Raw genomic sequence first — 24,415 nt, forward strand, 5'->3', positions numbered from 1 at the left:
TGAAGACAACACGCTATGTGAATATGGATTTTTCAATGCACAAGGATAAAAAGATGTGTTTTGATGTTGGTCACTAAACGTGATAAATGCCTCTTCTGTGAGTCTTGTTTAGCTTCAGTGTTTTCCCTGAAGAATTAATCACCTGGAACAAATGCTGAATTATGTTGACACTTTCTCTCTGTTACTTTTTAAGGAACCCAGTCACAAACGGGTGAAACCTCTTTCCCGAGTCACATCTTTAGCAAGTCTTATTCCTCCTGTAAAGGCCACGCCTCTGAAGCGATTCAGCCAGACGTTACAGGTAAGATTCCACCCCTTCCTTACATAGAGTAATCTAATCATACAACACACCGTATTAACTATTTGCGTGCAGAGAAATCCAGCGAAGGGTTTCATTTGAATTTGTATGTTTATTCAAAATGTACAATTACTTTATAAATTCTGTGCTTTTTATCAAGCCACAGATTGCCTTTCAATAGGTTTTGATAGAGAAATGTATACAATATACATCCTGAAATTCTTTTTCTTCACGAACATCCAGGAAAACAGAGGAGTGCCCTAAAGAATGAATGACAGTTAAATGTTAGAACCCTGAACCCCCCCCCAGCTCCCCCCCATGCGTAAGCAGCAGCAAAGCCCCCCTCCCCCACCAGCAAAAAAAAACCTCTGCACCCTCCACCGAGCACTCAAGCGTGCAGCAAAGCATCAATAAAGACACAGACTTGCAGTACCCAAAGACTACTCATTCACCCGGTAATTCTTCATACCACAGGCTCTCACTCTCTCCCTAATAAGGGAAAAAGAGGTGTCCCCGTTATGTCTTGTGCCCATATCAAGCTTAATAGAAAGTTAAGTTTCTATTAACTCCTGCTTGATAAGAATATAGATGAATAATTTAAGCGAAGATTGTCATAACAAAGCACAATATTTTGAAGCCATTGTTTGTATGAAAGCATTAAAAAGTCATGCTGCCCGGCCTGCTGAGTTCCTCCAGCATTTGTGTGTGTCGCTCTGGACTTCCCGCATCTGCAGATTTTTTTATGTATGTATATTAAGAAGTGTTCGTTCCTCCTTGGAAAGTCAGGCCTAGTATGAGCCAAATGAATGAGCTGGATTATGTTCAACACACCCTCCCATTTGTCCTTCCTCTCTCCCTTCCTCCCCCTACACAACTCCCGTACTGATCTGGCATTTTGTGCGTCTGGGGCCCAAATGAGCTTGCCACTGCCTCTTCACCTTCTCTCTTCCTGCCCCTGTCCTCTGTATTGTTGGTGGTAGGGTTTGTGCCTGCATGACCATCCCCAGCATCAGCAGCATTGTCTCACTATGTCATGTTATGTGGTGACATTACTAATACTGCATGCTTATTGTGCATATTCTGCTAGTCATTGGCAGCTGCCACATGTCCTATAGTGGGCATCCATGAGTACAGATGGCACAACACCCTGGCATAGAATTAAGATATCACAATCATATCTGGCATACAGAGTACTGATAGTGACTCTCTGCCTATCTGCAGAGGTGAAATCATCCAGTGCACAGCAGAGTTGAGGTGCACTGCCCATAAAGCAACGTGCATGTTAATGGCTCCTTGCACCTAGAGAAGTTTGCATCTTCACCAAGCCTTGTATTAACCACCTGCTGCTCTCCAGTAGGAGGAAGTGAATGCAAGCATCTCTGTTTGCACCAGTCTCCTCTGTAATACAGAAGTGAGTGGCAGATTTGGAGAATTTGCAGAAAGCTTCCTCCTGGAAGGAGTGAGTTGTGCGCAGTGCTGTTCCTGCACCCACTGTCGCAGTCAGGGGTAGCGTGGTTCTTGTGCTTTGTCTGTGGTTGCAACTATGACTGCAGCAGATGGGAGATACCGGTGAGGACATGCACCAGATGGTCACTTTCTTAGCTGCACCTGCTCGTTGGTATTGATATCTGATCAGCCAGTCACGTGGCAGAACCTCAGTACATCAAAGCATGCAGACACGGTCAAGAGGTTCGGTTGTTGTTCAGCCCAAACATGAGAATGGGGTAGAAATATGATCTGTGTGACTTTGACTGTGGAATGATTGCTGGTGCCAGATGAAGTGGTTTGAGTATCTCAGAAACCGCTGCTCTCGTGGGATTTTTGCACACAACAGTCTCTGGAATTTACAAAGAATGGTGCAAAAAAAAAATCTTGTGAGTGGCAGTAATGTGGGCAGAAATGCCTTGTTAATGCAAGAGGTCAGAGGAAAATGGTCAGACTGGTTCAAGCTGTCGGGAAGATGACAATGACTCAGATAACACGAGGTATCTAATAAAGTGGCCACTAAGTGTACTTAGGGAAGCAAAGATATCCCATACTGTTGAAAATTGGGAGAAAAAAATGAAAACTGCAGACACTGGTAATCTGATACAAACACAGAAAGTACTGTAGATGCTTAGCAGGTCAAACACCATCTGTTGGAAGAGAAACAGGGTAATGTTCTTCAAAATCAGATAAACAGTTTTGAATCTGAAACTTTAACTCTGTTTCTCTTAACATGGATGCCCACTGGCCTGCTGAATGCTTCTGGCATTTTTTTGTTATTATCTAATGAATTGTTCTTCATTGGAATTCATCCAGGAGGACAGGGAAGTTGCAGGCTCTTGGTCTGAGCCCTTTTTCCCTAACCTCCGATGTCTTTCAGTCGTCTGGCCAAGCCTGGGTGATTCCTTGCCCACTCTCCTGGTCATTTTGCATTGTAAGATTATCACTCATTAGCTCATGAATGAAATCAACTGCTCAGTGGAAACCTAAAGTCAGCCATTCATCCTACACTACCCGATGCACCTTTTCTTTCAAGTTCGGTAGCATAACCCGGGTTCAATTCCCGCCGCTGCCTGTAAGGAGTTTGTGCGCTCTCCCCGTGATCGTGTGGGTTTCCTCTGGGTGCTCCGGTTTCCTCCCACAGTCCAAAGATGTACTGGTTGGTAGGTTAAGACAAGAAAATCTGCAGATGCTGGAAATCCGAGCAACACACACAAAATGCCAGAGGAACTCAGCAGGCCAGGCAAAATCTATGGAAAAGAGTAAACAGTCAATGTTTCAGGCCAAGATCCTTCATCAGGACTCAGGTTAACTGGTCATTTTAAATTCTTCCGTGACTAGGCTAGGGTTAAATTGGGGGGGTTGCTGGGTGGCGCAGCTCGAAGGGCGGGAAGGGCTTATTCTGTGCTGTACCTCAGGAAGTAAATAAAACTGAATCACCTCTTGCTGCCTTGGGGGTGGGACGGTTGGGTAGTGTCAGTGGGGGACCTCATGAGGGTGCAACAGGAATAAGTAAGGTTAGTGTTGTGGTGCTTGATGGCCAGCATTGATACCATGGGGCAAAAGGGTCTGTTTTAATGTTGACTGACTGATTCTGAAGTAGTAACTACATTAACAATGTTGAACCTTCCTGGAATACAATTGCAACCATGAAATTATAAAGAACTCTTTCATTGGTCGAAATCAGAAAACAGTGTTTTGTGTTTCTTTCTGTGCTATGAGGAGGAATTACTTTTGCCAGAGGGTGGGGAGTCTGTGGAATTCTTTGCATAGAAGGCTGCTGAGGCCAAGTCATTGAATAGATTTAAAGCAATGCACAGAAGATGCTGGAGGAACTCAGCAGGCCGGGCGGCATTGAAGAGTAAACGGTTTTCGCGTTTCGGGCCGAGTCCTGATGAAGGGTCTTGGCCTGACACGTCGACTGTTTACTCTTTGCCGTAGACGCTGCCTGGCCCGCTGAGACCCTCCAGCGTTTTGTGTGTGGTGCTTTGGATTTCCAGAATCTTCAGATTTTCTCTTTTTTTTAATATTTAAAGCAGGCTTGACAGGTTCTTGATTAGTCAAGGCATTGAAGGTTACGGTGAGAAGGCAGTAGAATGGTGTTGAGCAGGATAGTATATCAGCCGTTGTAGGAAAGCGGGGTAGACTCACTGGGCTGCATGGACTGATTGTGCTCTTTATGATCTTATGGTCCATTCATTGTACAGGTAGCAGAGGTAGCCTGGAGATGCAGAAAAAGGGAGGTTACTAATTTACTTTGGTTGTGTTTCATCGTGACTGCACAGAGATTTTTTTCTTGTCCCTTGGGGCAATACATTTATTCCCAGAATTGATGTGTGAAAAGTTTCTGATCTTTCTGGAAGAGAACTGTATTCGTTCCATTTGTGCTGACCGTGAAAGCAAATTATGCTTTGGCTAGACTTGAACTGTGCCTGGCAGCCTGTCTACTGTTCCAAGTGTATTTGTACAGCTGTTACAGGACTTTATTACTTGCAGCACTTACTTTGCAGAAACTTGAATAAAAAGACTGTTTTCAAGGACGAATAGTTCTCATTTATGTTACAGGGACATTTTCATTAGTAAATGTAATGGAGTACATGACTGTTTCTGTTAGGGAAGAAAGTGTGGAAGTTGTTGGGTTGGGGGGTGGGGGAAATTCCCTGAAAATTGTCAACTGCCTTTTAATCTGTACAGATGGTTGTTTACTTCATCATTATAAATAGCAGCCCCCCCCCCCCCGGTGTGTAGATGAGTAGTAGTGTCAGGGGAGTTAATGGGAATATGGAGAGAATAAAAACTGGAATGATTGTAATGGGGCATTTGATGGGTGGGGTGGACACAAAAGGTCATAGATTCAGCCCAGTACATCACGAGGTGAAACCCCGCCCCCCCAATCATTGAGCTCATCTACATGAAATGCTGTCATAGGAAAGCAGCATTCATCATCAGAGATCCCCACCATCCGGGCCATGCTCTCGTCTTGCTGCTGCCATCAGGTAGACGGTACAAGAGCCTCAGGACTTGCACCACCGGGTTCAGGAGCAGTTACTACACCTGAACCGTCAGGCTCTTCAATGAAAGTTGATAACTACGCGCAGTTGCCCCATCGTTGGAAATGTTCCCACAACCAATGATCTCACTTTAAGTACTCTTTATCTCATTAACTCATGTTCCTATTATTTATTGCTATTTATTTATATTTCCATTTGCACAGTTTGTTGTCTTCTGCACTTGGTGATCTTTCATTGATCCTGTTATGGTTCCTGTTCTATAGATTTGCTGAGTTTGCCCACAGGAAAATGAATCTCAGGGTTGTATATGGTGACATACAGTATATATATTTTGATAATAAATTTACTTTGAACTTTGATACTGGGCAGGAGGTCTTGTGTCTGGCTGATATCTCCCTAGGCCTAATTCCTGACAGCTAAATTATGATCTTTAAAAAAAACTTATCAAAAAATTAATTAAGATGTGACATGAACACATATAACCCATCTAAGATGGGTTAGAATGATGAGTCATGAACTATACATATACTGTACAGTGGATTCCCATTAATTGGGACACATTGGAACCAGTACATTTTGGCCCAAATAAGCAGCTGCCCCAATTAGCCAAAGTTTTATGGAAATAGTTAAAAGACAAACTACTGTTAAACTGAGCAACAATTTCTGTATTTAAATGAAATACAGAACAAATTAGGACACTACCAATACCTCTACAGTATTATAAATCTATGTATTAGTTCCTGAGTTATTAGTTATTGATTCAAAATTCACCTGCTGTGTTCTTTTGATTGACTGTAAATGAACAAAATCAGCGCAGACAACTAGTGCAGATAATGGACTGTCTTCATACAATGCTTTCGATGATTGCATCCTCCAAATCTTCATTTTCATTGTAACATTCAAGATGATTGTCACTACCTTCAAAATTTCTTTGTGGTTCCTAACTTGTTGAAGTAGTGAAATGGTTTCATTTTCACTCCTGGCCATTTCTGGCATCTCCAAGCCTGAAAGCTTGAAACCGCAGTGAACAGACACCACTGAATTGTCTTACTGCTTATTTCTCATAAGGTAAAAGTTTCCTGCCCTAATTGAATGACATAGTGTCCCAAATAAATGAAAGGGATCCTGGCTATTTTTTTGATGTAGTTTTTGTTCTTTAAGAGTTGGCCCAAATAAACGGCTGCCCTCGATTAACTGTTGGCCCAATTAACTGTAACCCATTGTATGTGTGAGATACACACACACACACACACACACACACAGATATATAGTTAGATATAGATATATACATACACTCATCTGTATAACTGCAAATTTAGAACGATGCAATAATTTCACACACACTAACCATGGAAGAGCAGGTAGATTTCCACATTGGAGATATGTTGGCTACTGATTCTGGTGTCAAATATACATTGATTAAACTGGAATGAAAACCCCATTGCCTGTGTGTGTACTTAGCAAGGCTGCATTTTATATGTGATCAACAACTTTATATTATACATCCAACAAGGACTATACGTTATTTCAGTCAAGGTTTTTTCTTGCATTGTGCTTAAACGTAATCCTTTCTAATATTTTATATTAACTGAATTGGAGCTAATCAAAACCTGTTCCACTGTCTTATATTTATAACTGACTGGCAGAATCACTATCTGTTGTTGGTACTGTTAGACTACTTTTTATTACAAGACATTACAGTATGTCTGTTTGATATGGTATAAAAAATCTAAGCAAAGGTCCACTTCAAAACATAAAGGTCACATTGCAAATTCTCTCATCTGCTCTATGTTATAAAAGTATTTTTTCAGTTTACAGTGACACTTGGAGTAAGCCATTTCATTTACATTCATGTAACTCCTTTCTTCAGCTGTTTTTTGGTGCAGGAAATCTGCAGCAATTCTTTCCTCTTTTTGTTTTAGCGTTCGATTAGCTTCCGAAATGACAGTCGGCCTGATGTTTTCACTCCGAGACCCTCTTCCAGAAATGGTCCAGCTGTTATTACAAAGCGTCGAGATAGCAAACTGTGGAGTGAAACATTTGACATTCGTGTCAATCAAATGCTTACAGCTAAAGAAATCAAAAGGCAGGAGGTAAGAGTGCAGACCAGCTATAGAATAAATGAACTCTCTTAATTATTGACAGACTTCAGTTCCAGTAATGTTCACTGAATTAGAGTAACTATTCCACTTCTGGTTCCAGGTTATCATCATGTTATTTACTTAGAGGAGGATTGCGAGTTCCTTCCTCAAGGAAGAGATTGAACCTACTTTCAGATAGAGATAAACACAAAAGATACTAAATTTTTTAAAAACTCCATAATCAAGAAAACTGTAATTCGTTTATTATATTTCTCTGTTTCTAACTGAATAATTTTGGTTTCTGAAAATCGATTTGCAGACAGATTATGTTGTGCTTGGTGACCTATATTGGCAGATTAAACAATGCTTCAATATTAAAATGTCCACTCTTATTTTCATATACTTTTGCAGCCTTTATTTGTAATCTCAAATAGCCCTGCAAATCCAACAGTATTTCTTAGATTTAATTATTCCATTATTGGCAGGCATATCGTCTTCAGCCAGGGACCAAACCTTAGAATTCTTTCCCTAACCCTTCTATCTCTCTCTTTCTTTAAAATCATTCCTTAAAACCTATCACATTGTCCAAATTTTGAGCCATAAATCCTGAAACATCCTTATGTGGCTGAATTCAATCTTGCTTGATAATACACCTTTGAAATTACCGAATGCATGCTATGATAAAGGTGCGATATAAATTCTTGTCGTCTTCGTCATTGCTATTACTGGTATCATTGTCTACGTTACAGAGGCAAATGCATTATCTTCATGAATTGAAATAATTTTTATCATTAACTCCTGTAGTAACTATCAAGTAATATAATTTTTAAAAATCCTGCAAATCTTACACTAATTTTGCAAAGTCTTAAATGAAACTTATTTTTGGGTTAGTACTGAAACTGCAGCACTACTTAGCAAAACATACAGTCAATTGAAAACGTCTTTCACGCAACAACTTCTCAGTGGATATGGAGGTATGAATCATGAATTGCAAACATTAAGTCAGCACCAGATCACTGCCCTAGGACAGCAAACAATAGGTAGCTTTGTGGGTTCTCTACCATCTCCCATATCCAAAGGACAATAAAACATTGATCAAACACTGTAACACATTTGACATGCTGGAAGAACTCAGCAGATCAGGCAGCCTCTATGGAACGGAACAAACAGTTAACGTTTCAGGCCAAGACTCTTTCTTCATAAGAACTCCTGAAGTGGCAACTGTTTACACCTTTCCATAGAAGCTTCTTGACCTACTGAATTCCTCCAGCATTTTCTATGTGTTACTCTTGATTTCCAGCAAAAATGTAGTATCTTTTGTGTTTATTGATGAAACATTGAGATATTAAACTACTTTCACTACAGTGTTGGATAATATGTTCCTTGAAATTTTACCAAAATGGAAACAGACAGTGTTTGAATTTACAAGTTACTACTGGTTCTAAATACAAATGATTAGGGTTAACTGAAGATCCAAAGGAAATGTAGTCTTTAGATTATAACTATTAATGTACTGGCAGATTCCTCATTGGTGATGCATGTTGATGTTCTAGAGACCAACAGTGAAACGTTTAATGGTAAAGGTAGCCTGTCTTTTCAAAACCACTCAACCAAATATTGTTGCTTCTTATAAAATCTTGAAGTTCATTTGAGAAATTTGTAACTTCCATGCTTCAGTTTAGGATTTTTTTTTATGTAATATTTTGCAAATGAACTATACCTGCAGGAAAAGAGGGAAGAACCATCAGAGGCATTGGTATTCATAAAAAAGTTTAATAAAAAAAGATAATAATGCTAGAAAACTTAAAGGTAATGCCAAGATTTAATTTAAAAAATGAATACTGTAGATTATAGACTTATCAGCATAATAAGTGAATTAGAAATAAAATATCAGATTTGTGGAAAATGATAAAAATGATCATCATAAAGTTTTCAATCAACCTCTATTGTAAGATACAGCAGTCAGAAAAGTGCAATATGGTTAGCGCAGACTTTAAGTTTGTTTTCATTAAGGTGCTACAGAAGAAACTTGTATCAAAAGAGCATTGCAGACAAGAGGTAGTAATTAGAGTGGATTGAAAATAGGGTAGAAATTGGCAAATAGACTGTAAGGTTAAAGGTGGCTTCTCAGAAAGGTAGAAGATGTGGTGTTCCACAGAAACCTATGCAAACTTGATTGTTCACTATATTGAAAATCATTTAGAGGAATGGAATGTATAGAGTTGAAGTTTTCAATTCAATTATAAAGTGGAAGTCTGTACCAAGAAGTAAAATGCAGTGGATTCCAAATTGGGACACATCAGAACGAGTACACTTTGGTCCAATTAAGTGGCTGCCACAATTAGCCAAAGCTTCATGGAAATAGTTAAAAGGAATAAAAAAGAGAAACTACCACTTAACTGAGTAACAATTTATAAATACAGAACAAATTAGAACACTACCAATCCCTCAACAGTACTATAAAACTGTGTATTAGTTCCTAATAGTTATTTATGGAAGAATTCATCTGCTGTGTTCTTTTGATTGACTGTAACTAAACAAAATCAGTGCAGACACCTAGTCAGATAATGGACTCCCTTCTATCAATGGTATCAATAATTGCAACCTCCAAATCTTCAGTTTCATTGTGACATTCAAGATGATTGTTGATAGCTTCGTAATTCCGAAGTGTTGAAGTAGCGAAATAGTTTCATTTTCACTCCTGGCCGTTTCTTGCATCTCCAAGCCTGAATGCTTGAAACTGCGGTGAGCAAAAAATGATGAGGTTCTGATAATTACTCCCATGTAGAGGTATTGAAGAGAGGACAATGGTGCCTTTTAAATGGGCCCTGATATATTCATAAGGCAGAAAGGGATAGGGAATAGCAAAGCAATAAATAATGATATGGACCAATTGGGTATTTGCAAAAGAAAATAGAATTCAATGTAAATTCAGAACAGAGTGATGTGTAGACTCTTGATATTGCCCATGGTGCAAAGTCTATCTTAAGATATTACTAAATTACTTGTGATTTTTTGTATGTATCCATTATGACAATTATATTCAGCTGTCTTCAAAGTGTTGTTCCTCATCACCTGAAAATGCTAAATTTGACTCAAGATTCTCTGGAAAATTTTAAAAGTTAACAGGACTCTGCAGGTGGAAACGTGTAGGTGTCCCTTCCTCCCTGTCCACCCCTCAATCCCTAAAATCTTTGTTCAGAAAATAAGCAAGTTTACTTTGAAAATATGAAATAACAGTTCAGCAACTGGAATGAGCATTAGATTTGCATTTCTGTGTAAGTGGTTACATTCATGATTTGTTTCTGGGTTGGCCAAAATGAGAGCATCTCCTGAATATGACTATAGGTATATACCTGGTGATCAGTTTCCCTATTATGATGAAGTGCTTTAATTACTTTAATTAATTCTTCATTCTTCAGGCAATTTTTGAACTTTCTCAGGGAGAACAAGTTTTAATTGAAGACTTAAAGCTAGCAAAAAAGGTAATGCAAGCTTCAGTTATGGTTCTCAGATAAAAAATGATTTGTAATTTTACTCTGCTTTAACACTACTGTAATTGAATAGCTGTACTTTGAAATTTATTGTTCTTATTTATGACTTGCATTTCCAAATTAATTCATTATCCTAATGTTTATAAAACATCCCTGTTTCTTTTCAATGTATCATCAGTGCTGTTTTTTCAAATGACATGAAAGATGTTTGTTTTTGTGTAGAGTAAGCATTCTATTGCAGTAATAACTCACACACTGTGCTATGGAAATATTGGACTCAGGTGCAAGCTGCTGTAAAAATGTCCTTGAATTAATTATGGGATCACAACATTTGTTTGAAGCTGTTACGTCCCTTGAATTAAATTTTATTTGAAAAATCCTGTTGTGGAATTAATCTGATTACAAAAGTACAACTATCAACAATAACTGGTCAATGATATTTAATGCATGCACTTTTAGGAAAATCTAATTTCTAAATGGAATATAAAGGTAATCATATATTCGGCACTGAATTCTTTTGCAGGCTTATCATGATCCTATGCTCAAGCTGTCCATTATGACTGAACAGGAGTTGAATCAGATATTTGGAACACTGGACTCACTTATCCCCTTGCACGAAGGTATGACCTTCATCTTAGACAAAACAAACAAGCACTGCAGAGAAGTTGCTACAGATGTGATAGAGGACTCAGTGGTTCACAAGAAACCCTGTATGCTTCAGTAACTATTTGTATGCTTCCTCTTGAGGAAATCCTCCTTGCTTTGACCCACACATTTCCTCATTTATTTTTGGTCAGATCTTCTGAGTCGGCTCCGGGAAGCCAGGAAACCAGATGGGACAACGGAACATGTTGGCCACATCCTTGTAGGCTGGGTAAGAAAACGACATCAGCCTTTCTGTTATGTGTATCAGCATTTATAGAAGTTTAATGGGTGCATTTATGTCAGCCGTCTCGAGAACATGCCCTTACAGCCAGTGAGAGTACTTGGCGGATATGCAACGAAAAGCTTATTATTTGTTTTTAAAAAGTGTTTTAAAATTGTATTTTGGCAAATCCAGCAGCTTTGTTTTGGGATTGCTGCTGGCTAACCCTAGCTGAAGCATCAATGCACAAATATCCCATCTGCATCAAAGCAAAAATACTTAATCTATATAGAAATATTGTGAATACTCTCCTTTAAAATATGCAAAGAGGAATTAGAGTTTTTTAAAAGAACAACCAAGGAAGCCTGTCATTTTCAGTTAATTAACCAATTAGAAATGGAAGCTGCACAAACTGGCCAAGATGCCAAATGTGAAATTTGGGAATTTTTTTTTGCATAGTGACTAAGTTTAGGGAGACAAGCAAATTTGAAACATAAAGGAGATAAAATATTTTTTTCTAGTGAGGATGGGACTATGGTCTTTTCCATCTAATAAGAACATAAGAACATGAGGCATGAGGAAGTCATTCAATCCCCTTGCTTCCTCTGCTATTCAATAAGGTCACAGCTGACCTTTTACTTCAGTGCCACTTGGCTGCACTAGCCCAGGAATATGAGGATAGAGGCACATGCCACCCATTTTATCCGTCTACATGAATCCCATTTACTTAAAATATATCTGTATTTGCCTGTTGCTAATTCCATATTGCCTATTGCCTATGCCTTGCCTATTCAATTGTCTGTCTGAATGTCTCTTTAACATAGTGATTGTATTTGGCTCTACCATCTCCCCTGGCAGCAAGTTCCAAGTATCAAGCACTTTCTGTATTGGGGGGGGGAACATCCCCTTGAAAACCCCTTCTTCACCTTAAACCTATGTCCTCTTGTTTTTAATTCCTCTATAATGGGACTAAGATTCTATTTATCTCTGCTTCTTATAGTTTTTATATATATTTTATCAAGTCACCTCTCAGCCTCCTTTGCTCCTTAACACTCTGGGTGAATAATTTTTTCTCATCTTAGATCAGTAAGGCCAGCCCCTAATTTTCAGACTGTTTCCAAACACCTCAGCTGGTCAAGACATCTATCCTGTTAAATACATAAAAAAATAAATTTGTATATTTTAATAAGATCAAATTTAATATCAAGAGAATGTAAGTACAGTCTACTCAGTTTACACTCAGAAATCAACTTGCTGAATCTTTGTTGCACAAGTATATTCTGCTTTGGAAAACAAGACCTGTATCCAATTTTTTAGATGCAATCTCATCAGGGGACCATGTAATTGATGTTACTTTTGTATTTTAGTCCTCTTGCAAAGAAAGTCTACAAGGTGACATTCTTGCTGGAGATGCATGTTAATTTACAATTATTCATCAATCCATGTTAACTCCACTTAATCCTTTTTTCTGTGTGTCCCTTTGTTGTTATTTTCCATGCCTTGTGGCACTTCAGGTCACAAAGTGTGTCCCTTTACCACTCATTTAATAATAGGTCCTTGTATTTTCCTCATTATTGGTGTCAACCTGGCATTTCCATAGTCCCCTTTTCTACCTCTAATGGCATTGTATTTGTTAACTTCTAGAATTTATGATTCATAACTCAGGATTCATTAATTATCAAGGAATGTAGAAATTCGACAACCTTAAGATTTGCTTGCTCACAGGTAGCCACAAAGCAAAAAACCCGAAAGGAACCAAGTAAGGAAAAGGATCCAAATAAAGGGGGGGAAAAAAAAGGAAAGAAAATAAACAAAAAAATAAATAAATAAATAGATAGGTAGATAGCACTCTGTGCAAGACAAAGAAAAAAAATGCAGACAATTGAAGAACAATATAAGGGAACTAAACACTTTTGATGGGAGCCCTGATTCTCCTTTCTAGAGGTGCTGTTATGTAGGTGTGGAGTTTTGAAAGATGGAGGCTGTAAAATGCAATGAAGAGGCAGGAGTGCTTTCTGGAAGTTGAAGCCTTTTTGTTAACATCCATTTTGGTTGAGTATCTGTAAAATAAGTATAACAAAGTATATAATCACTGGTGCAGCAGGGTGAACCTGTTAGTAACTACTGAATGGCACTGCAGGGTTTATTCAATAATGCTGCACTGCAGCTAATGACTACCAAGCCAAAGCACTCAAAATGAGACAGTCAGAAAGAGGAATATTCTGTCTGGCAGTATTCAGAAGCTTAACATTACAGGAAATAGAAACACTCCTATTTGTGTCCTTGTGGTTATTGATCATTAACTAGTGGCCAAAGAAATGCACAATAAACAATTCTTGATGTAGTACAGTTGAAAAGTGGAGACTGATTCCGGGAGGTCATGAATCCCTTACATTAAATACAAAATTGCTGATTTGTTTCTAAACATTTAGACGGGAATCTGACTTCGAGGTGTTCAGTCATATTCCAGTGGATACCAAAGATTCCCAGCCAAGGACATTCTAGATGTCCGAATCTGCAGTGTGTCTCATACTGAGCAGGATGACGATTGCAACAAGTTGCCATCGGTTGGGTAAAACTAACGTGTCTCAGTTTGGTCTAAACCCTTCTCATATTTCCAATTAATTAATGAATTGAAAATGACAGTATTTTTGGTTTTTTCAAATATAATGATATTTTTGACAGGCCTTCCATAAAATAAAGTCCTTAAGCAGGGGGAGGTTAAAGGGCTACACACTGCGGGAAGTAATAATCAACTTTTAAATAACATATATAAAGTTTCTAGCATTGGAAATAGAATTATTTATCCAGCTATTAAACAGTTAATATACAGCGTTATAATCCTCCCTTGATTTGATTTGCATAGCAGCTGTTTTGCATGTCTTTAGCTGGTACATTCTTAAAAAGGAGCCATGGGTGAAAAAGAATCCCCAAATCTTACGAAATACGTCTTGCGTTCATATTGTATAAATTAGTTTTGCTCTCTAGCACAAGTTAAAATGATTCTGTAATAGCCCTAATTATTTTTGTAGTGAACCATGGCTCATTTACATTGTGTTATAGGGTCCATGATGGCAATCTTGACAGTCTCACTTTGAGTGGTTTAGCTTGGTAGTCGTTAGCTGCAGTGCAGTATTCTTGAAGCAACCCTGCATGTGGTGCCATTCAGTAGCTATTAATAGGTTCACCCTGGTGCATGCAGTGACTTTTCATTTTGCTGTCCCTTACTTGATCTACACAATCTGTTTAGTTAACTGTTCTCAACTTTCAACTGAAGGACACTTTGAAAAATTATGTGTGCTTTTTGATGGATTATATTACAATTATAACTCCCTTAAAGGTCTCAGCTGTGACTACATTTCACCGATGTATTAGGTTAGGCTTAGTTGTGCAGTAACCGCTGTGTGAAATATCAGATACACAGCAGTTTTACAGGAGTGTGAATAGATCATAGTTACTGTAACAGGTGTTGCTTAAACTAAACTGAGCTGCATCAACTTCAGTCTTAAATCTTTCAGACCCAAGATAATAGGGCGGCTTAGTGGTTAGCACAACTCTTCATAGTACAGGAGACCCGGGTTCAATTCCCACCGCTGCCTGTAAGGAGTGTGTACGTTTCCTCCGGGTGCTCTGGTTTCCTCCCACAGTCCAAAGATGTATCGGTTGGTAGGTTAATTGGTCATTGTAAATTGTCTCGTGATTAGGCTAGGGTTAAATCAGATTACTGGGCAGCGTGGCTCGTGGGGCTGGTAGGGCCTATTCTGCGCTGATCTCAACAAATTTTTTAAAATTTCGAATCATAAGAAAATCAAATTCTTTGGCTTTTGAAATGATGCTTGTCAAGGCAGCTCGCCACTCAAGTACCCTGCTGAGATGATCAGTCCCTCTTCAACCAAGTTTTGGTTACCCATTCTGTGATGACTGTTGGAAAGGCACAGGCAACCGGACAACAACTGTAAGAGAAATGGCAGGGTTGATAAAGGGTATGAACCAGAATTTTTATAACCTGAATTTTGCAAGTAGTAATTGAGCTGCAAATTATTCCCAGCGTTTCCAAGTCAGATTGTGGTGAATCTGATGCAGTGACATTGTAGAATTGTAGTGGTTCTGTTTGACCTACATTTTGACCTTTTTTCTCTTCTCCTTAGCTTCCATGTTTGAACTCCTATGATAGTTACTGCAGCAATCAAGTAGCAGCTAAGGCCCTTTTGGATCACAAGAAACAAGATCACCGAGTACACGACTTTCTTCAGCGCTGTTTAGAATCTCCATTTAGTCGCAAGTTGGACCTTTGGAACTTTCTGGATATTCCACGTAGTCGATTGGTGAAGTACCCCTTGCTCTTAAAAGAGATCCTCAGACATACTCCAAATGACCACCCGGATAAACAGCACTTGGAAGAAGCAGTAAGTAACAGAGGCAATTCATTGTGATGGTGTATTTTTTTTCTGCCACTTGTGCAGTAAAGACAAGAGGTTAGCTGAGCTGCAGAATTAAATGTTCAAACTGGCAACGTATCAAATCATTGAATCTGAGTTCTCTGTAATGTAGGATTTCCGTCAATATCTGTGGTTACCTCCTAAGAGAGATAAATGTGTCCTTAATCTGATTCCTTAATTGATACCTGCAAGTTAGATACAAGAGGTCGAGGTACAATCACCAGAACGCTATCTCATGTGTGAAGTGTTAATTCCGGACCAAACTTGAATCAGTAAAGGATACTTGACAGCTGTGGCAGGGCTTGAATGCTATCACCGCCTACTAAGTGTAACCAAATGACGTCGGTGACCACAAGACATCAGTCTCAGATAAACTCACTTTGACCATAAAAACATGGAGGAACCTTCACCAACTCCCACAGTACCTCATGACCCTGTGATTTCAGTCTCTGAGACCAATGTGAGAACATCCTTCATGAGGGTGAACCCACGGAAAGCATCCGACCCAGACAGGTTACCTGGCCGAGTATTAAAGACCTGTGTTGTTCAACTGGCTGGATTGTTCACTGATATCTTTAACCTCTTACTTTGGCAGTCTGTGGCACCTGCCTGCTTCAAGCAGGATTCAGTTATACCAATGCCTAAGAAGAACGTGGTAACCTGCTCCAATGCCTATCGTCTGGTAGCACTTACACCTACTGTGATGAAGTGCTTTGAGAGGTTGGTGATGAAACATATTAACTCCTGCTTGAGAAGTGACTTTGATCCGCTCCAATTTATCTAATGTCACAACAGGTCAACAGCAGATGTCATTTCATTGGCTGTACATTCAACCCTGAAATATCTGGACAGCAAAGGTAGATCCATCAGGATGCTCTATTGACCACAGCCCAGCATCAAATACTATCATCCCCTCAAAACTAATCAATAAGCCTCAATACCTTGGCCTCAATACTTCCTCGTGCAACTGGATCCTTAATTTCCTCACTTGCAGACCCCAATCAGTTCAGATTGGCAACAACTTCTCCTCCACAACCTCCATCAGCACAGGGGCACCAAAAGGCTGTGTGCTTTACCCCCGCTCCATTCACTTTACACTGATGACTGTGCGGCTAAGCACAGCTCCAGTGCCTTATTTAAGTTTGTCGAATTAAAAGTGCTGATGAATTAACGTGTAAAGGGGAGATTGAAAATCTGCCTGAGTGGTACCACAACAGCAACCTCTTACTCAATATCAGCAAGACCGAGGAGCTGATTATTGACCTCAGGACAAGGAAACAATCCTCATCAGGGGGTCAAAGGTAGAGAGGGTCAGCAACTTTCAATTCTTCGGGGTTATCGTATAAGAGCACATTTCTGGGCCTGGCTTGTAAGTGCAATTAAGAAGAATGCACAGCAGCACCTCTACTTCCTTGGAAGTTTGCAGAAATTTGTCATAAAGTCTAAAACTTTAACCAACTTCCATAGATGTGTGGTGGAGAGAGTGTATTGACTGGCTGCGTCACATCCTTGTATGGAAACACCAATGCCTTGAACGAAGAATCCTACAAGTAGTGGATACATTCCAGTTCATTGTGGGTAAAGCCCTCCCCATCATTGAGCACATCTACACAGAGCGCTGTTGCAATAAAGCAGCATCCCTCATCAGGGACACCCACCGTTCTGGCCATGGCCTCTTTTTGATGCAGCCATCGGGAAGAAGTCAGGACTCACACCACCCGGTTCAAGAACAGTTGCTACCCCTTTACCATCAGGCTCTTGTACCAGAGGGAATAATTTCACTCATCTTCACTGAACTGTTCCCACAACCTATGGACTCACTTCCAAGGACTTTCCACCTCATATTCTCGATATTTGTTGCTTATTTATTTATTATTGTTCTTTTTTTCTTTTTGTATTTGCACAGTTTCTTGTCTTTTGCACACTGATTGTTTGTCTGTCCTGTTGGGTGTGGTCTTTCAGTGATTCTATTGTGTTTCTTGTACTTGCTGTGAGTGCCCCCAAGCAAAATGAACCCTAGGGTTGTAAATGGTGACATATATGTACTTTGATAATAAATTTACCTTGAAATTTGAACTTTGCATTGGTGACATGTTCTTTTGACGGTGATCCATTGTTTTTCAAGTCCCTAGTTCTTGTATCAGAGATTTCATTTAGAATGAGTGAACGCAGTTAACTATGGGGAAACTGCAGTGCAGTCTTTAACTACACTTTCATGCAGCACAGTAGATAAGATAGAAGACCCTATGCCTCTTTCCTTTCACTTACTTCACTACAATGTTCATCAATTTTTTGTTTGGATGAAATTACATATATGTAAATATTACCTGCAGAGCATGTCACATGGCTGACATGAACTTAAAAGCACTCAAATCACTTTGCAATGGAAGAAAACAGGGAATTTTGGTTTCATGAGATAACACAGAAATGCTGGAAATATTCCACATGTGAAGTGAGAAACAGACTTAACATTTCAGGGAGCAATACCTGAACTGCTGGGTATTTCCAGCATTTTCTGTTTTTGTTTTCAGATTTCTAGCATTTGCAGTATTTTATTTTCTCCACTTTAACTGGTTAAAATAAAATCAGCAATCACTATTATAGAGAAATCGGTTCATTTACTCAGATTTATATATCATTTCTGTATTATTCTTTTAAGGATCTGATACTAAACATGAAGAGGGAAATGTCATTGAAAATGTCCTTTTAACTAAAATAATACTACAAGGTTATAGCTCATTTTGAAAACAGATAGTGTTTACTGTGCACACTAGTCTTAAATAGTGTTCACTAATTGAAATGTAAAAATTGATTTTTTGGTTCTTTTGTTAATAGCACTTTTCAAATATTACATCGTATTTTCAAACGTGAAATAAAATATTCCTGCATTCCTTTCTAGCATGTTTCACCGATTAAAACTGATAAAAAAATAAACATTTCTGTATGGCTTCTCTCCCCGCTATTACTTCTCTTTGATAAGATCATTTCTCTTGTCAAAAGCCACTGATTGGATACTGTCCAAGCTACCAGAGTGCATTAAAAGAACTGGACAGCAGTGATGGGATATAAACCAGATCAGGCTTTTCATTAAATCTCCATTAATCCAGCTTTGAAAAAATGCTGATAAATAAGATTCCATCAAGCTAATAGCTTCACCCTGTTGCCATTTGAAAAAGTGTTTGGTTTGTAGTCAGACAGTAAAAAAATGATTTTTACTGAACACAATTTTTTTATTGTGTTGTGATTGTTTCATCTCAAAGTTATGCTTTAATTCTTAAACTTTAGTTAGGGATTTTAATACTTTCACAAAACTAGCTTTCAAAGACGATGCTTAATAAAATGTTTAAAATAAATATTATTGACAGTACTTTTAGTTTTCTGTATTAACACTGTCTCTGATTCAGCTCTTTATGGATATGTACAGAATTATATTTGCTCTCAGATACAAATGCTATTGCCTCTCTTAGCACAAAATGTTGAGGGCCTGGGTTGAAAGGAAAGTGTGATGATATAAATAAACAGCGATACTTTCATTGGGCAGGGATTAGACTGATACAGCTGTTATTTGCAAGTGATTTGACATTCAAGGAAAGCAAACCTCAGAGTTAAGACCTCCAGAGAAATAATGACACATGCAAGAATTCCTGAATTGCAGAATGCTCAAAATAAATGTGGCCTGTGTGCCTGTGTTCTAAAAATATCCACATATTTTTACATGCATTTGGTTTGTTCTCTGATGGAACCAGTTTTGCACTTGGATTTGGGGGATTTAAATGGGAGTTTTGGGTCAATCAAGTCCTAATAGATAATCAGGTTAATATTAAATTTTAATGTGAAAAGCAACACACACAAAATGCTGAGAGAACTTAGCAGGTCAGAGAGCATCTATAAACAGCTGACGTTTCGGGCCAAGACCCTTCTTCAGGATTGAGAAGGAGGCAGGAAGATGCCAGAATAAAAAGGTGGGGTTAGGGCAAGGAGGCCAACTAGAAGGTGAAAGGTGAAGCCAAGAGGGTCCCAGCATCTGCAGACTTCCTGGTGTATTTAATCTGAAACTTCTTGTGTCTCTATAATATTGAGGTTTAATTCGGGTGAATGAAATTCACCTTCTAACTCAGACTGACAATACATTAATGGCTTGTATTTTAATTGCTGTGATAATGAAATGCAGCTTTACTAATTTCCTGCTGGGTTTATTGATCCATGTGACTCACTGTCCATTCTGTTTTGTGCTGCAGATTAATATTGTTCAAGGGATTGTAGCTGAAATCAACAAGAAGACTGGGGAATCAGAATGTCAATATTATAAGGAAAGACTGGTCTTTCTCGAGGAGAGTCAAAAAGATCCTCTGATTGAAAATTCTAAAGTGCTGTGCTGTCATGGAGATTTGAAGAACAATAGAGGAGCAGTAAGTGATATATGATTTCCTGTTTCACCATTATGTGCTTTCCTTTGAGTGTATTAAGAATATCTTAAAATGCTTCAAGCCATTGGTGTCTTAAAACACTTTTGATAGAGAAATGAAATGGGAAGTGAAGAATTGCTTGCAATTTAGGTAATATTGTTACCAATGTTTTTAGCATTTATTTAGTAATTTATGCACTATTTGGTTATAGAATCGAAACTTTTATATTGGCTTTTACACTTGATTTGTTTTCCATAATGTATTATGCAATAAAACAATTTATATTGAAATACATGTGAGAAACTTCCACATTTTTCAAACTGATGCAGTGATTAGAGTTTAAAAGTGGAACTTTGAAAATGAGTTTTTAGTCAAGAAACTGGCTCTTGTGACACACATCGATCAGATCTGTTGTGTAAGTTAAGTATGATGAAAGGTTCTGAGCCAGTCTTCTCTTTCAAGCTGTCTGACTTTAATGTTATAGCTTAAGGGCAGGCCTCTGTGTTTGATGCATTTTCCTTCCGTGCATAACACAGATGGGTCACTGCAGGCTGACCTTTACAGGGTTAAGGCTGATGTGAAATTTTGTAGGATGCAGAAACTTTGAACAAACCTTTCCTTCATTGTGCAAAATATACACTTGGAAAACAATCAGAAGGAATTCTATTTTGTGGTACAAAAACACTGCAACCCATCAGAGAAAATAATGTTTTGTGCTCAATTTATCCTAAAACATGATTTGCAATAATCAATGCATTCATGAGAGGAGTTCTGAACTTCCCAACAAAGCCTTTGTCTTTGTCAAAATTAATTTAATCTGAAAATGAGTAAGTCTCCTTTTCTTGGTATGATTGACTACGCTATGTTATACTATAGTTGATCTTTCTGGATATTACAGTTGTGTGCTGTGCATTATTTATAAATGAACTGTGTGTATTACTTCTGTAATGGGGAAGTGGCAGTTTAACTCCAATTGTTATCAAAATCTTAAAAGAGAACTTGTCTGTGTGAAGACAAAATGAAATTATACGCTGAGCTATCAAACATCTTTGATTTGCTTTCTTCCTAATGCCACAGCTATTATTTGAGTTATCCTCCTAATTCCTCTTTTGTTTTGGAAAATAGAATACTGAACAAAGAACATATTGTTCTTTCTGCACTTCCCTCTTCTCATTTAACATCAAGTTCTTGAAAAGACTGGGCAATGTACAGGAGTGATATATAAATCAGAATAGATAAATTGATTTAGCACACAAGAGATTGAAGGTAGTTGCTTGATTTTATTTAAAAGCTGTCTGGTATTCGAGTGTGTTTACTTATCTCTGATAAAATTAAAGTTCATTTGATCAGTGAATTTGGCAGAACATAGTCCACTAAGTCCGTACTGTGAAGGCAATGCAAGTCCATGTATTAATAGTAGAGTCTAAACTAGTTTTCTTTCGTTTTACAGAAGCTCCATGTTTTCCTTTTTCAAGAAGTGCTTGTAATTACCCGAGTGGTGACATGCAGTGAACAGCTGTGCTACCAGCTGTACAGGCAACCCATCCCTGTCGGGGATCTGGTGTTGGATGACCTGCAGGATGGGGAAGTGCGGTTAGGTGGATCCATTAGAGGTGCCTTCAGCAATAACGAGAGAAGTATGAAACTCATTTGTTACTTCCTCTATTCTTCCCCCAGCACTGATGTATATGTATAGTACTGTGCAAAAATCTTGGGTATATACACACACACACACATAACTAGGGTGCCTAACTATTTTGCACAGTACTGTATTTGTCAACGTGGAGCAGAGATCGAGTTTGTAAATCTGGCGGGGGCAAATGATATTGGATATGGTGAGGGTGGAACGCTGTGGGAGGGGTGTGGTACAGGTAGCAGAGAAGGGGTACTGAGGTAGGGCGTGGGGTGGGTGCAGACACAGCCAGCCCTGAGACATTAGGCAAGGTAATTTGATTCAAAACAACTTGTTTATTGATCATTACAGCACATCTCTGTGGTGTTTCCTGCTCCCTCCCCTCTCCCTTCCAAAATGCAAAACATGAGATACTTAGAAATAGCAAATTCAAAATAGCTATTACAATTGTAGAAACAGTTCTCTTTACCCAGAGAAACTTAATTTGTTTATCCAGATTACACTGTTCTAGTTGCAAGTGCGCAGTGTTTGAACTGTAGGTATTGCCTTTACTATTATTAATTTAATCTTTGTTTCCATTTTAGCAAAAAACTTCTTCAGAGTAAGCTTTGTAGATCCTTCTGAAGGGCAGTCCCACTCACTTCAGGCCAACGATGCCTTCAACAAGCAGCAATGGCTGAACTGCATCAGACAGGCTAAAGAAGCTGTACAGCGTTCATCAGGTGACGCAACGACGTTGGGATGTAAGAGGCGCACCCACCTAACTCCAAATGGCATCATCATGTCACATGAAGAACCAAAGCTGGAAACAATGGAGCAATCAGACAATGAATCAGACTGTAGTATGGATACCAGTGAGATTAGTGGAGACTATGAACAGATGGAAGAAACAAACTGTTGTGTATATCAAAAGAGAATAGAGACAGATATTTGATGTCAACACAATCTGTAGAAGTCCATGGCGTTTACCTGTACAGTATTTGCATTCCATAAGGAGCAGTTTGGAAAAGCACTTTTAATCCTTGTGATTTTGTTCCTGGTGTTTAGATCACGCATACTTGACAAATACTGCCAAGTCTATCCCTGCCAGCAGGACTTTGTTGTCTCCACTGTTTCTGGTTTATTGTGTTCTCTAACGTCATCATTTGGATGGATAAAATATTTTATTATTGTCAGCAGCACCTTGCTGGGTTGCAGGCTTCTCAATCACGGTTACCGTTTGGACCAGTTCTATGTGGATCGATACACTTGGAAGCAGCAAGTTAGCAGTTCAGATGATTATGTAGAGCACCAGGCAACAAGTGAGCGAAGCTGAACAAAACACTCAAAATGAATGGAAAAAGTAATTCGTAGCCGACTCTAACAGGCGCTGACCAATTACAACTATAACTTAATGGAGTTTGTTTTTGGTCATTTCTCCAAGAGGAAGCTTCCTAGTAATCACTTCTTACTGACTGGACAGATCCATCACTCAAGACATCATAAACGTAACCCCTAAATCTGCCAAGTTATGAATGTGTTGCGTAATATTTTCAGTTTCACAAGATGAATTTATTCAGAATGTTTGCCCATGTAATGTTTTGTTCTGTATGTAATATGCTCATATATAGTATGAGTCAAAATGACAAGTCATGAGAAAAATGAAGATGCCAAAGCATATCACTTATTATTTTGAAGAAAAATAATGTTTAATTTTGCCTGGTAGAATTCCTTGTATTTATAGTTTTTACATAAATTGCAAAACTATTTGGCTATTCCCAGTATATTTGGAACATTTCATTTTAAAACACAAGTTCTGCGGATAGCTATTCAATGGCTAGACAAGGAATTAATAGAAGATGGCGTAAAACGTGGCTGTTGCAATATTTAAGACTGATATGGACTGACATATAACCAATGGAAGAAGCATAGTCCTGGAAGTAATACTATTATTCATTTGGTAAACTCATTATTTGGAAGACATCCAGAGTAAGAACATGACAGTAAAAGGAATAAACTCAGACGTGGTAATTTTGTAAAACGGAGTGGTTCTATTTTTTTTTTAACGACATTACCAGCCTTTTACTAGCAGTCAAATTAAAATGCTGAACTGAATGAAAAACTGGAACCAAATAGCAGCGTTTTAGTTTGTGAGGAGTCTGACCAGTACATTAATATGCAAATTTGAGCATTTGATGGGGTTAGAGAGTTCAGAAAATGTGGCTGAGCCATAAATTGTAATCTAGTGCACCCAAATGGCAAAAAGTAGACCCATCAAATCAAATGCAAACATGACTTAGTCATGCAGCAGCTCTATTTTGTATTTTCCTCTACGCTTTTGTAATTTGCTATGGAGATTGTTAGACCATAAGATATAGGAGCAGAATTAGGCCATTTGGCCCATCGAGTCTGCTCCACCATTTCATCATAGCTGATACATTTTCCTTCTCTGACCCAATTTCTTGCCTTATCCCTGTATCTCTTCATGTCCTGATCAATCAAGAATCTGTCAACCTCGACCTTAAATATACATGAAGACTTGCCCTCCACAGATTCATCACTCCCTGGCTAAAGAAAATCCTCCTCATCTCTGTTCTAAAAAGGACAACCCGTTGTTCTGAGGCTTTGTCCACTGGTCTTAAACTCTCCCACCACAGAAAACATTCACTCTAACAAGGCCTTTCACCAATCAGTTGGTTTCAATGAGGTCACCTCTCATTTTTC

The 24,415-nt window shown here is 38.6% G+C and overlaps 1 protein-coding gene across 5 annotated transcripts in view; it reads left to right on the forward strand.

The window, feature by feature from the left end:
* arhgef3 (Rho guanine nucleotide exchange factor (GEF) 3) overlaps positions 1-23,842 on the forward strand; it is a 267,167-nt gene extending 243,325 nt beyond the window's left edge. For 3 of the 5 annotated variants that reach the window (XM_063068058.1, XM_063068061.1, XM_063068062.1), the window contains 9 exons: positions 194-301; positions 6,717-6,887; positions 10,298-10,360; positions 10,893-10,989; positions 11,167-11,243; positions 15,383-15,640; positions 19,912-20,082; positions 21,530-21,716; positions 22,297-23,769. In XM_063068058.1, the coding sequence (XP_062924128.1) occupies positions 194-301; positions 6,717-6,887; positions 10,298-10,360; positions 10,893-10,989; positions 11,167-11,243; positions 15,383-15,640; positions 19,912-20,082; positions 21,530-21,716; positions 22,297-22,646 (1,482 nt within the window). In that variant the 3' untranslated portion in view covers positions 22,647-23,769. Of the gene's footprint in view, positions 1-193; positions 302-6,716; positions 6,888-10,297; positions 10,361-10,892; positions 10,990-11,166; positions 11,244-15,382; positions 15,641-19,911; positions 20,083-21,529; positions 21,717-22,296 lie in introns of all 5 variants that reach the window. The other 2 variants (XM_063068059.1, XM_063068060.1) reach the window with 2 other exon arrangements.
* Positions 23,843-24,415: the final 573 nt, after the last annotated feature.

This window comes from Mobula hypostoma, chromosome 15, assembly GCF_963921235.1.
Source record: "Mobula hypostoma chromosome 15, sMobHyp1.1, whole genome shotgun sequence".
NCBI lineage: Eukaryota > Metazoa > Chordata > Chondrichthyes > Myliobatiformes > Myliobatidae > Mobula > Mobula hypostoma.